Raw genomic sequence first — 14,315 nt, forward strand, 5'->3', positions numbered from 1 at the left:
AAGGGAAGTATAATTTTATGTTTACCTTGTTTTTACACATTTTCCCTGAGCGTTTGCTATTGACCACCAGTAGAAGCACACCTTAACCTGGATAGACAGCTGGTACAAACCATTACCTATTGTGATTTTATCATCTTATTGTAACTTGAGCCTGTTAAATTACATTTGTGTTATAGTTATATACAATGTGCTGTATATTAGCAAAACCAGGAGAGTTGTATCTAACGGGTTGTGAAGAACAGTGATATAAAACCATATTGTTGTTTTCACTGTCTTTTCAAATCAGCGGCTAATTAATTTTATATAGAAATCAGGACAGAAAAAATAGAGCTCTGCTTAAGCCTGAGCATGCTATAAATATATATGTACAAAAATCCATATAAATGTATGATCACAGGTGTATATATTCACACACATAATGCTGGCCTGAATACGACAGTTATGTTAATAGTTCAGGACTTCATTTGAGCAGAAGTTTTGCCAGAAACCTACACAAAAGACTGAGACAGTGCCACAAGCTCTCCAGCTTTTGCTGCTTTACCAGACATAGGCAGGAGGGACATTGCCCTAATGAGTCGTTCAACAAAAAGACAGCGGTAGATGGTAACCTTTACCAGGCCTTGAATTCAAAACGAGAGGAAATGGAAAACAGACTGAGTCTCAAACTCAGCTATTATCTAACATTTTTCTCTGTTTTATAAATTCAGCCATAGGATATAAGACAGACTGATAGCAACAAAAGAATAAGTGAAGTAAAAAAATACAAAAGATGTGAAGTGGTAAAACATTGGACTAATTCTGAAGTAGCTGATCACTTTATATTCAGTCCTTGCTTAAATAACCTCAGGTGCAAATTCCACCTAACAAGCTGTGTAAGGTCTTCTGAATTCCTTGCACCAAGTTTGGTTTATAATCATTATCAGTAAAATATGTTTACCGTTTCTTAAATAAAATTTTAAAAGATATTAAGAACAGATAACACTATTTCCCATAATTTATTTCAACAATGCCCACTGCCACAAGCACTGTCTCTGTTCAGATTTTTTTTTACCCTGGTGAATCTCTGACAACAACCAAGTCCATGGGCTTTGTTAAAGCCATCACCACATTTTAACCAACATATAGATACGTACCACAAATGCATACTTGTCTATCACATGAATTACAGAACGAAATGGAATTTTGCTTGTTAAAGTGTAACCATGATACACAACAGGTTCATTGTTTGAGCCATCCCAGCAGTCAATTTCCAGGCAACGACATCCCTTTAAGAGAGCGCTTCAAAAGAACAAAAAGAGGAGAAACAATTTTATACTCAAAAGAAAGATAACACACTTTCTTACACAAGTCACTGTATTTCTGATTACAAGCACTTTGAATAATTACAACACCCCCTACTTTTTCATTGCAAAGAAAAGAAATTCTGTAGAATGATACAGATATGAGACAGAGCTATATTTTCTATTGTTTATCTTAAACATTTTAGGTAATAAACTTCATTAGGGAATTAAGGACTAATAACTGAATAACTTTCAGTATTCAGTAGGGTCAAAGATTTAAACAAAAGAATATTGGAATGATGGAAAACAGTTGCTTAAAAGACAAAACGTTTGAAAGAGCCTTTTATATTATCATTGTTATTATTATTATTCCAAGATTTGTCTGCAAGTTTGAGAATCATTACACTTAAAAATAACAGCATAACACTTACATCAGATTGTACTTGTCTTTACATAATCTCCTTCTACCTTATTTCTAAAAGGAAGTGATAAAGTTTCTCAGATACCTTAAATTTACTTTGGTTTAATTTTTAATATGGTAATGGCACCCTTAAAGGTCTTAGGTTTCTAATATTTGGCTTGTTATTAATTTAAACATTTCTTACAGACTAATTACCAATCTGCCTTTTACATGGTGCCCTTTACATACTAACAATCTCACAGAGATGCTTCTAGCTTATTTTAGTATTTTACATTTTCCCTACACAAATAGCAGTTTAAGAGGAAGAGAGGGGGTTTTATACTCACTTTGCAATTACTTAAAGCAATATAGTATTAATGTCATATAATTTAAAATACTGTTAGAAAGAAATTAATTAGTGTTTCTTTCACTTCACTAAAGTAGTACAAAGGAATAAGAATGCTGGACACCTGTCTTCCAAATTTTTCATACTTTCTGTTCCTCTCTGTATTGCCTTTAATACATAAACCATTTTCTCCTTCCCTCATCATTTCTTCTAAATGTGTCTTGGCAATAAAGCATCCTGGTTTCCTTATCCTCTTTGAGTCATACATTGCACACTCAACATTTGTTCTCCTTCCTAGCTCCTACAGTGCCCATGTTGTTGTTGTTTCTAAACTAACCACATTGCAACATACATTGGTCACAGATATCCTGGACATACTCCACTGTACTGTGCCCTTAAGTCCTGTATATTAGCATTTGCCCAGGAATTCTACATTTATTTCAGGGAGTTATTTATTCTTGCGTGGCATGTTGAAATTAAAAACTGATTTAATCATATACTGTGCAGCATACTATAGTTTTCATTTGCTGTGAGGCTGATTTTTTGAGATGTAAGTGAAAAAATGGATGGTTTCCAGACTATGAACAGATGGTTTGGGTAATATATTGAAAAGTATACACACAAATTAAAAGACCACTCTCACATTTTCTACTTGTATCTATGATGGTTTTGTTCCTTATTACCAAGTAGGATTATATGTGACAGTATTCATTTAAAACAACAACAACAAAAAGCCAAAGAATGTTTTAAAAACAGTATCTAAATACCTGATATATCCCCATAGATCACTGGACCCTATTAGCTGGTCAGATGTCAAATAGGTGTTGTGAGAAGATGAAATAAAATAGTCACATAATGCGTGGTTCATATCTTGGTAGACAGTTCTGTGTTCATTTTTGAATATTGAAGAGTCTTCTGAGCTCATGTACCTTATAAAACCTTCAAATGACATCTGTCTTCTTTTCCTCACTGAACAAAAAAGAAAGCAAAGAATTTCTGGTGTGAAGCTAAACCGATGGTTATATCTGTGTACTTTCCATAATTTTTAATAGCCAATTCTAAACATTGCTGAAGGTTATAAAGCGTAACACTTTCCTGCAATTTTAAAATTCATAACAAACAACATAAACACAAATATCAGATGTGTGTAAGTCTGGAACTGAATTGCTGTAGTTCAAAATTATGAGAGGAAATAAATATGTTCTGACATTTTTATATTTCTATGGACACCAATAAGAAGTGTTTGCAGAAGTCCTAATTAAATACAAAGGAAAATATTCATTGCTTAGTTTTGGAAAGTAACATGTCAGTCAATGCACAAAGAATCTTCTTTTCTCTGCAGAAAGAACAGGAATTGTTCTCCAAAATGTCAGTTGAAGACTGTCAAAATAATCTTGAGAAAACTATGATTCCTAGCACAAAATATCTTCCTCAGTGGTAGAAAATTTCAATTAAATACTGGTAAAATAATGTTTAAATTAGAAGCATTTGAAAAAAAATAGCTTTTTAACAAAATAAATGCCCACAAAGATGAATTGCAAATCAAGCTTATTACTGTGTCTATAAGAAAAACTGCTAATTGCCTCCATACCAGTGACAGTCATCCCATTTGTTTTGTTTTTAACGGATTTGATGACAAACAGGTCCATTATAATGCCAACTACTGCTCCAATGTCAAGCTTCAAGTGTAATTTTGCAAATGATGTAATCTCAGAAGCCAGCTTTGCTTCAAAACATAACCTAGTTTCAATTAGTCAGGGATTTTTCCAAGTTCTGGCTCTAAAATAACCTTATTATTGTCAGTATAGCAGGCTAGTGATAATTAAGCAGTAGGTAATTCAAGATTACTTTGTCTTAATGATAACTTAGAGGGGTCAATGTATACAAACTTTTGACAAAAAAAACAACCAAAGAAAAAAAAACACCACCACACACACACACAAAAAAAAAAAAAAAAGACACCCAAAACACCAAACACTTATCTGACCTGTCAATTCTCAATACAGAAAAAAACCACCCAAAACACCAAACACTTATCTGACCTGTCAATTCTCAATAGAGCTATAAGAATCACAATTTACAGGTTAGCATTGCAGTTATCAATCTTCAGTATGTATACAGACTGAAAATTTTCTATCTGAATGAGACTTTATGAAAATCATTCTGATGATGGTAACACAAAGAGAATAATTATTTCTAAATTACACAGCTTTTTGAACTAGAAAAAAATTGCAATGTTTTAAAATACTAAACAGAAATAGAATATAAGGATGAAGGCCCTCCAGACATCATACATACTTGCACTGTTGTTCTTAACAATAGAAATGTTATTCCTACAAGAACTCTGTCAAAGTTATTCTTAAAGACTTCCATTGATGAAGAATCCACACACATCCTGGTAATCCCTTTTCAGCACCTAAGAACCTTTTTGTTAGAAATTTTTCCATAATGTTTACCCTGAAACTTCCTTGCTGTACATTTTTTTTTTCTGTTTTGTATTATTCCTCTCCTTTTTTGTCATAGTCTTATCCATATAAGAAGACTACTACATTTCCCCTCATTCCACTGCTTTCCAGCAGAAACAAATCCAGTTCAGTTCATCTTTCTATTTAGGTTAGGTTTTCTTTGACTTCTGATATTTTTCAATGGGCTTCTACGATTCTTTCCATTTGATGAACTTCCTTCTTGATGTTTGATGCCCTAATTGGAATGTAGTGCTTCTCCATATTGAACTCCATCCTTCTTTCCTGTATCATCAATTTGCCAAGATCACTTTGGCTTTTAATCTTTTTCCCTATTACACTTGAGTTCTGATGACAAATGTAAAATTAATAAATTTAATTTCTATTTCATCATTCAGCTTATCAATGACATAATTGAAGTCTGGATCCCAACACCATGCTCAGTGAAACTGTAGACAGATGTAGCCTTTCATTTTGACTCTAAGTCATTCCTGGCTAACTTCTCAGAGTAATGTTCTAATGAGTTGCTTATCTGCCATATAGTTATTTTGCCTGCTTCCTCAACTTGCTTTTTAGAATGCAGGACACTGTTAAAAAGTATGATTCTTCTTCTATTCACCAGCACTGTTACTGTCTCATAGAAGAAAACAATATGATTTCTTCATGGAATGTCTTGACAAACTGTTACTCACCCTTACCATCTTAGAGGTGATTACATATTCATTATTTGTTCTAGTTTTTCTAGTAACTGACTGGTGTATAGTTCCTTGGATATTCCTTTTCTAAAACAGGTATTAGATTTGATCTTTCATCATCTGTTCTCCATGTCTTTTCAAAGTTAACCTGTAATAACCAAGCTTGTTACAGTCAATTTTCTAAAAACTCTGATTTGTCAACCTGTCTTCACTGATCTGATGAAGTCATTTAAGCATGTCCTACCCTGTTTTTTCCATACATTTGACTGAGATCTTACTCTGGTCTCATTAATATTAGCCACCTGATCGTACTTAGGTAATGCATCAAGAATTTCCTTGGTCTTTCTTTCATTAACATATTTGCAGAATGACTTATTGCTACCCCATGACTCTTGATCAGGGTTCCTCAAACTACAGCCTGTGGGCCAGATATGGCCCCCCAGGGTCCTCAATCCGGGCCCCGGTATTTAGAGACACACACACCCCACCCCCCGCCAGGGGTTGGGGGGGAAACCAAGCAGCCGCAGATGACTGCCTCTTGATAGTTGTATCTTATTTAGTATCTTAAGTTCTTTGATTTATCCACACGCACATGTTGTATTGTTCTATACTGTAACAATAGGATTAAGTTTCTATTTTCTGTACATATGAAAAATAAGTTTAAAAGAATATATATCCTAGGAATAAATTGAAGATGTTTTTCTGATTCACAAATGCATTCTGGGTTACGCACATTCTTTATATGACAGATACACCAAGTTTATCTTTTTTGTAAGAAAATAAGCAACATTTTCAAGACAGGATTGTACTTTTAACCCCTTTTGGTACTGCCTATCAGGAAAATACAGAGATAGGAGCAGTGGTTTTGAATAGCACTATGCTGCAAATAATAGTGGGATGCACCTTCTCATCTCATTGTGCCTCTAATTCTATTCAAACAAATACAGAATAATGAGCTACAAAAAATTTATCAGAGATATAAGTGAAGTTTTTAAAAAATAAAGTGCATTTGGTTGGCATGTTTTATTTAATCCTATTTCATGACTCAACACTTCTATTCAAACTTAATAATAAGATGGAGATAATCAAATGTTTACGTAGAACACAAATGACATTCAGATATTAGTAAGACACAACTGTCAGGCGTGAATCACATATTCACTACTTTTATAATCAATTGCATAAAATGGTTCTCAGCCAAAAATGCAAGCTTTAGCACACACACAAACAAAATCTGTTAATGCAGCATTTTACCGTTAGACATGAAAATTGTACAATAAAAAATAAGAATAATGTATTCCATACTTTTCCTGAACTTGCTAAAGTACTCTCAGAGAGTTAATTTAGAGTTATCTGGCTTAATAGCATTGAAAAGTCTTCTCTGTCTGCACACAAATGTTAGGGATGTGCTGAATTTTAAAGATGAATTTGTCAGTGTTGTATGTAAAATCTAGTAGCTGTTTTCATCTTAATCATGACATACTAGTGATATCAAGTTTATCAGATAATGGTTGCTACTGTTAGCAAACCAGTCAATTAAGTGTCAAAATCTGTCCTTTTCCCTTTCTGCAATACACAGAACAAGGATGGCAGATGAGTTAGACAGATCATCCTGATAAAGAATATCCTATACCAAATTCAGAGTGACAGTTACACAAAATGGTCTATCACACCACCATATGAATCAACTAACATGCAAGCATAACTGGAACTTTCCAACAAATATGTTTGAGTTAGAATATTAGTTCACTCAAAGGAGCATGAACAATACAGCTATTATTTCATTCAGTAAGACAAACACTCTTATCACAGACAGAGAAACAAACAAGAATTTAGCTCAGCATCTGAAATTTAAACCAGACATTAAAACTATAGAAACTTTAGTTGATATTTAAAATGTGTTTTCAAACTGACTCAAGATTGTTTTACTGCTTTGTATTTATTAACTTTCCCATCAAAATAAATAACCCAAAACCTTTTTAACCGGGAACATAAAAATATTAACTAGTAAACAGTTCTCAGAAAGAGTAGAATATATTCACTAAACTATGTTCTAATTTGAAAGACAACCTCAGAGAGTAATGGCATAAGGAATCAAAGGTTTTGTAGCTATTACTAGACAGTGAGTGATTCTTAATGTAACACCAAATGTCTTCTGTTTCTTCTTGAAAGATTGATCCAGTTTCTTCTTTCCACGACAGTGGCAATATCAACATAGATATGCCAGGGTTTCTATTCCAAAAGGAAGATTTTCTCCTTCTTTGGTTTATGTTTCTTAACTAGTTATCAATTCCACCCATTGTTAAAGACTGGAAACCAAAGCACACTAACAAAGTTAAACATTTGAGATTCAAGTTTCTCTGAAAAAAGTAACAGATTGCAATAAAATGCAGTTAAGTCTGATTTCCTTTTCTTAGCTTACTTGAAAATTTTGCGTCAAGTTATTTTCAGTAAAACTTGGGAGAAATGTTACACCACAACTTGAAGCAGCCTTCAATAGCTGAAGAATACACATATTACAAATTTAACAAACCTCCACTGATCTGGTAAGTAGAGTAAGATGCTATCGCTAAGCAATATGCTGTGTAAATTTATTGTGCTCTATTAATGGTTTCATGTATCATTCATGTTTCATTCATTCTTAGTGTTCAAAGATCTGAATTTCAAAAAGATCAACATTTTGTAGAAGTGGTTACAAAAGTTATTATACAACATGCAGAATATAATTTAATTCCTTACCTTAGTTAACTTTAAAATGTTCAATTTGCATAGTCAGATGGGTATTCAAAAACATAAACACAGTCCTTGGCAGAAGTATAATAACTGAGAGCTAGAAATCAAATAGTTAAACTATGCATACCTTCTTCAATGGGTTCATACTTCAGAATAATTTCTAAGGCAGTTATTTCACAAGCTTCAGTTTCAAATTGTTCTTTTCTGAGAAATTCTATGAGCTGGGTATCAGGTAGAATTTTGCAGTCCGGAGAGTAAGCATGAAAAAGTTCCTGAAATTCAGGTCTGTGTACAATAGTTCGATAAATTGCCCTGAAGTCTTCTATGTTAATGGTACGTTCCTTCCGTTTGTCAATTAATTTCTGAAAAAAAATGAAAGGAAATAAAAACAACCCAGTCAATACAAAGAGATACAATGATACAAAAATACACACAAAATATTCTATTATAACTGATCACAAGAACGAGAATAATTGAGAAAACCTCAGATAATAGTGACCTTAATGCTTTATCAAATTATGTTCTTCTACTTTTAAATGCAACTTTTAGGTTTGACTTTCTGTGTTAAAAAGATTTTATACAAAATAAAATGTACAATATGACATAATTAAAATCTAAGTAATTACAGACATTTCTATATAATGCATATAAAATATTAAAATACACTATATAAAACCTCCAAAATGCTATACAATAAAATAAATCTGCAGCATAAAAATTATCAAGTGGAAAATACATTTAATATAATACCTCTCCAACTTATAAATACAGTAATTTAAATTTACATACAACATACAGCAAACAGTAATCTAGAAAACAAAATAAGGATAACCAAATTATCTTGAGATCCATGTCTTTCACTACATCAAATAAGAAACATTGTTAAAGTTTGGAGACAAGATACTTTAGAATAACCTACGACACCATGTTCTATTCTTATCAAGCCAGAATGTTTAACTCAGGTTAATTATTCACACTTTCAGAATACTTAAACTGTAAGCTTGTTTTCATAGAGCTTACAAAATGTTAGCACATTAATTAATTTCAGTGTTTCAGTATAGAAGCCACTAGAAAAACTAAAAGGGTAAAAGATTTTGAGTAGAATAGTACATTTTTACCATTTCTGCCATTTTTATTTTTCTCAGGCTTAACAGTTTTATTTATCCTTTAAAATTTTCTACATGAAATATATAACTGTGCATATGACATATAGATGTTTCTAACATTTTAGCTTGTATTATTCTTAAAAGTTGCCAAATTAAGAGAAACTTTGGAAATTTACTAACAAAATTACTCACAAAATCATAAATGGGAGTTCATTGCCTCATTGATTATCACTGTAACCTGATCAAAATTCGTAACTGTTGGCTCCTTAAACTGAGACTACCAAAAAAGCTAAATTTCAACATCTAATAACATGGCACTTACTGTGGTTACGATAGCTTCCCCAAAAATGTCCATAAACATAAAGTGGCTTACTTGAGCTCTGGCAGCTCTTTGATGAAGACTTTCAATTACTACTAAATTAGATTAGTTTTGAAGCAATATCATAAAAGATAAAAGCTTATTGATACATTACCAGCTTCTTCCTATGCAATACAGTTCCTACTAAGAGTTGTCCGAATAAGTACAATAAAAGTAAGAATGCATTAGATAACCAGAAAAAATACAAAAGTAAATTTCATGAGGAGTTCTAGCTAAAAAAAATTATAAATCAGTAAAATATTTGTTTTGACTTTGTGAAAGAGAATTGTAATGATCATTTTTACCAGGAATCACTAACAAGAAAATAATTAAGTACAAATGCTAATAATATGCATTTCATTACTGCTTGAGAAATCCCACATCTAAGGTTGACATCCTCAGTCTAATTTTTAACATCTTGAAGAAAACTGTAAATTTACTTATAAGCATTAAATAGAAAAAGAAAACACCAACTTATTTTGGAATTAAGTAATCTACCAGGACTCAGGAGGTGTTCACTTAGGTATTGGTACAAAGTGCAGCTGGGCAAAAAATTAAATTTTCTATCTCAGTTGCCTCTTGATGAAAGACAGACAATAATACTACATAGAACTTTTCAAATTATAGTTATAAAAATCATGTTAATCTTAAAATAAAAAGATTGTTATAAAAGATTTGTTGGTAAGTTTTTATTCCTTTTTTTAACAATGCATTCAAATTCTTGCTATTATGAAAAAGAGCTATCTCAACAAAGACTTAGTCTTGAGAATAATTATATGAGCATTTATTATTCCTCAAAAATATTAATGTTCATAATTCTGGTATTGCTTAAAGGAGCATTATAGTAAAATAAATTCAAATAAATTCAAAGATAATAGACAAGAAAAACCCAGATTATTCTTTAAAAAGTAAATTTTCTATAAAATTGACGTTCAATTAACTGTTGATGTATAGTTACTGACAATGCTGCTACTAAGATTTCCTTTCAGAATGCTTTGCATTTTTAAATATTATTATACTGATGAAAAATTTGAGCCCCCAAACTACTGAATATACTCAGTAAAGGGTACCTCACAGTACTGTTACAAATAACTAGATCATATGGTTGAGTGTATTACATTGTTAAATGTAAATAGATCAGACTTGGTCTATGCAGGCCACTTGCTTAAATAGTTATTCCATTCTCTACCCACAATTGATCATCTCTCTCAAATTTCTGTCAAAAAAAAAAATACATGGAAAATACAGGAAACAATGAGAACCAGTTTCAAGCTTTCATGAGTTGGAAACTCAGTGCAGTGCAAATCCAAAAACCACAGACAGCCTCTTCAGCAAGGGTTGGGTTCACACTGCCAGTTTTACCTTGTCTTAAAAAGGCAGAGAGCAATGAGAGAGGAACAGGACAGAATGAGGAAATCTTAATGCCTTCCCTCTGCTTGCCTGCCTGCCTGTCAGCATGATGTGATCTGAAAGTTTCTGACTTGCCGTAGTTAATTCTCTTCTGTGAAATCTGGACCAAATCAGCCAGCTGGTTATAACATTCTCAAAGAAATCACATATATATCTAGCCACTTGGCTTCATTCCCTTAGGAAAACAGTTTTACCAAACAGCTATTTCTGGTAAAAAAAAAAAAAAAAAAGAAAAAAAAAAAAAAAGCTAAAAAGAAAAATCCTACATCTTTTGAGTAAATACTAGAGGGGACCTGAAGAATGTTAAAACCCAATATGTCCAAAGATACTCAGTTACTCAGTTTGCAGTATTTTGTCAGTGGGACTGCCTGCACTATAGTTTGCACACCTGCTGCTAAATTAACTTATGTGTAAGTCCAGTTTCTAGCTGTATCATGGAACCTTCATAGGAATCTTTTAAACATTGACATATCTCAAGGCCACATCTTTTCCCAGGGGTTAGAGCACAATTCCCATCCATTCTGGCAGACATCTTAAATTCTTCAGAAGAGAGGTATAATGGATAATTGAATGAACAGGTGTGCTGGGTCTATGTTGACTTGAAACCTGAATAGATTGGACAACTCTATATTGTCATCTTGGAAGAAGGATTTCTATGTAGTCATACTAATAGTTCTGCCCAGCGTCAGACAGGCATGTCTGATCCTGTTAGCTTGATCACAGAAGCAGCTGGAAGGGATGAAATCAAAATGTTCTAATCTTTCTCAAGTGAGGCAATGTTACAAAAAAGTTGGGAATCAAGAGCTACATATTTTTCATCACCTTGTACTATTTTGATGTGTTGAAGAGATGGTATTACTTAGGTGTTGGTCTCTTCTCCCAAGTAATAAGTAACAGGACAAGAGGAAATGGCATCAAGTTGTGCCAGGAGAGGTTTAGTTTGGATATTTGGAAAAATTTCTTCATGGAAAGGGTTATTAGGCATTAGAACAAGTTGTCCAGAGAAGTGGTTGAGTCATCATCCCTGGAGGTATTTAAAAGATATGTGTAGAATGTGGCACTAAGGGACATGGTTTAGTGGTGGTCTTGGCAGTGCTAGGTTACCAGTTGGACTCAATGATCTTAAAGGTCTTTTCCAACCTAAACATTTCTATGATTCTATTCTATGATTTTAATACAACCACTTGGTTAGGTATTTTCATAGAAACAATAGACCTGGATGAGGCAAATTATTTGCTGATTTTGCACACCCTACTAGCATGAAACTCACTTCTCAAAACATTAATTTAAAAAAATCAACAAATACGACACTTATGTAACTGGTTTTCTAAACGTATTTAACTGCTTAATCTACATATTCCTCACCTTGAAAACATGTTTTACATGTGTGACATCAAAAGGCACTTGCAGTTTTTCAAGTAGCTTCACTGTGCTGTTTAAATCAATCTTCCCAGTCATGAACTCATCTTGAATGATGGACAAAAACCACGTATGAGAGATCAAGTTAAGGAAACTTCCGGCCCATGTCATCACCTTTTAATAGGTGGAGGAGTGGGAGAAGTTCAACTTTTTTTAAATCTAGAAAGCTTGCATTGCTTTCCTCATACACTAGAACATCATTGTCTTCTGATTTCTGAGAATGCAGCAGGCTCTGAGGCATGCAGGAAGGCATTTTTGCTCTGTGTCCAGAGAGTCTGAGGACAAAGGTAGCAAAAAGGGGAGAGAAAAAGAAGGGAGGTGTGAAGGAAAACAAGGGGTGGTCAGTGTGGAGAAAGGGGCACAATGAAAGGAGAAAAATGAGGGGAGGCTGCAGGGAATGGCAGGAACAACAAACATTAATGAGTGCACCCAGCATTGTGCCCACCCAACCAGCCCCAATCAGCCCTGGCTGGACCAGGCTGGTCCAGACTGGACTGGCCACCCCTGGCCCTCCTCTGCCAGCCAGCTGGGGGCTCCCATGTGTGCACAGGCCAGGCCCAAGCCTGGGTGAAGAGGCATGCATGGGGGAGGTCACACAGCAGGGAGAGGAGAGGAGGAGGAAGAGGTAGAACAGCAAAAGGTGGCAGGGGTAGAGCAGGAGGAGGATATCTATTCTCTTCCATGGCGGCTCTGCATTGCCTGCTCTAGTCTCTTCACTGAGGTGAAGCTGGCAGCCTTTGGCAGGTGCTCGCTCTGGCTCCTCGTGGAACAATGTCCCAAACCTTGCACCTCGCTTCCTCTCAGCACAGCACCCAGCCAGCGTTGCCCCGGCGCCATTGTGAGGTCACAAACTGTGACCACCACCACTCCCCTCCACCCCTGCCACCATCTTGTGCCTTTTCTCTCCAGTGCAAAGCAGCCCACATGCCCTCTCCTTGCCTGAAATCTCCCACCCTGTGGATAGCCCTTACCCCCAGCATGTGCACCAGGCAGGAGCTGTGTGAGCCAGAGAAGGTGTCTTTCATTTGCAGCCTACTGTACCAGTCCCTTCCTGGGGAGTCTGGCCAGGCTGTCCCACATCTCTCTGCTCAAGGCCTAGATGACAAGCTGGTAAGGCAGGAGGCTGCCTGCATGGGGGCACAACAAGAACATCGCCCCCCTCCAAATAAACAGGCACTCTGTGCTACTGACCCACTGCAACAGCTTAGGGAGAAACTGTTTCTTTGACCGTCAGGACAAATTCTCTTTTGAGTTTGACCACCTATGTGGGGTAACCAGCAAACCCCAGCTGCTGCCAGTGTGTTGCCAGCTGAGGAGGAAGTGTGGTGAGAGGCCCTCCACAAGTGCTTGAAGGCCTACGTGAGTTGCCACGTTCCTCTAGGGAGCTGCTGTGTGTTCAATAAAATCCTGGAAGAGGCAGCTGTTTGTGGCCTGCTCTGCGGCTCATCAGTACCCACCTTCAAATCAGTGGAACAACCTTTGGAAGTCAGACTGGACTTCTGTCCTGACTCCATTTTCCACTCATGTTACAGGGATCTTTCTCCTCCAGATACACTACCTCAGAGACGCCAGACTCCACGTAGCTGTCAGCAAGGCTGTGAGTGAGACGTTAAATGTGATAGACCAAAGTCTGTTTGCCACAGATTTTGTGAAATTTGTGAAAATAAAGGACACCAAGTTTCATATTGCCATCCTGAAAAACATTCAGGCTTTGTCAGAGGAAATATGGGGGGAAAATCTGCCAAGGAAACTACCTGTTACTTGCACTTTTATGAAGTGGAATAAAATATTGAATGAGCAATACAGAGGTGCCTCCATGGTTAGTGAAACACACTATTTTATATAGTGAACTAAATTAAATATGTATATATATAAAAAAAAGGAAGACAAAGACAAAAAAAGGGGGTTTTAGTTGATTTATTTCTGGATTACTCAGGAGGGTGCACAAACTCATCAGTCAATCATCTCTGAAAATAATTCAGGTCTGTAGTGACTGAAAATAAGTTGCTGTATATTTTTTGTTTTCTATATATACCAGTATTGATCAAAATGTCAGAGGTAGTACAGTGCTACAGTTGAGCCAGCAAGCAAACTCTTACTTTCCTT

The 14,315-nt window shown here is 35.1% G+C and overlaps 2 protein-coding genes across 2 annotated transcripts in view; one reads left to right on the forward strand and one right to left on the reverse strand.

Moving 5' to 3' along the window:
- The window catches only part of PLCZ1 (phospholipase C zeta 1), a 48,356-nt gene extending 35,464 nt beyond the window's left edge, over nt 1-12,892 (reverse strand). The window contains exons 1-5 of the mRNA XM_005230638.1: nt 12,879-12,892; nt 12,156-12,279; nt 8,044-8,278; nt 2,794-2,995; nt 1,134-1,278 (exon numbers count right to left, since the gene is read on the reverse strand). Of these exons, the coding sequence (XP_005230695.1) occupies nt 1,134-1,278; nt 2,794-2,995; nt 8,044-8,278; nt 12,156-12,279; nt 12,879-12,892 (720 nt within the window). The remainder of the gene's footprint in view (nt 1-1,133; nt 1,279-2,793; nt 2,996-8,043; nt 8,279-12,155; nt 12,280-12,878) is intronic.
- An 88-nt stretch (nt 12,893-12,980) lies between these two features.
- CAPZA3 (capping actin protein of muscle Z-line subunit alpha 3) lies at nt 12,981-14,055 on the forward strand. Its single transcript, XM_005244677.4, is given in 4 exon segments — nt 12,981-13,345; nt 13,347-13,500; nt 13,503-13,618; nt 13,620-14,055. Coding segments are annotated over 4 exon segments (1,071 nt in total).
- The last annotated feature ends 260 nt before the right edge of the window (nt 14,056-14,315 follow it).

Source organism: Falco peregrinus, chromosome 6, assembly GCF_023634155.1.
Source record: "Falco peregrinus isolate bFalPer1 chromosome 6, bFalPer1.pri, whole genome shotgun sequence".
NCBI lineage: Eukaryota > Metazoa > Chordata > Aves > Falconiformes > Falconidae > Falco > Falco peregrinus.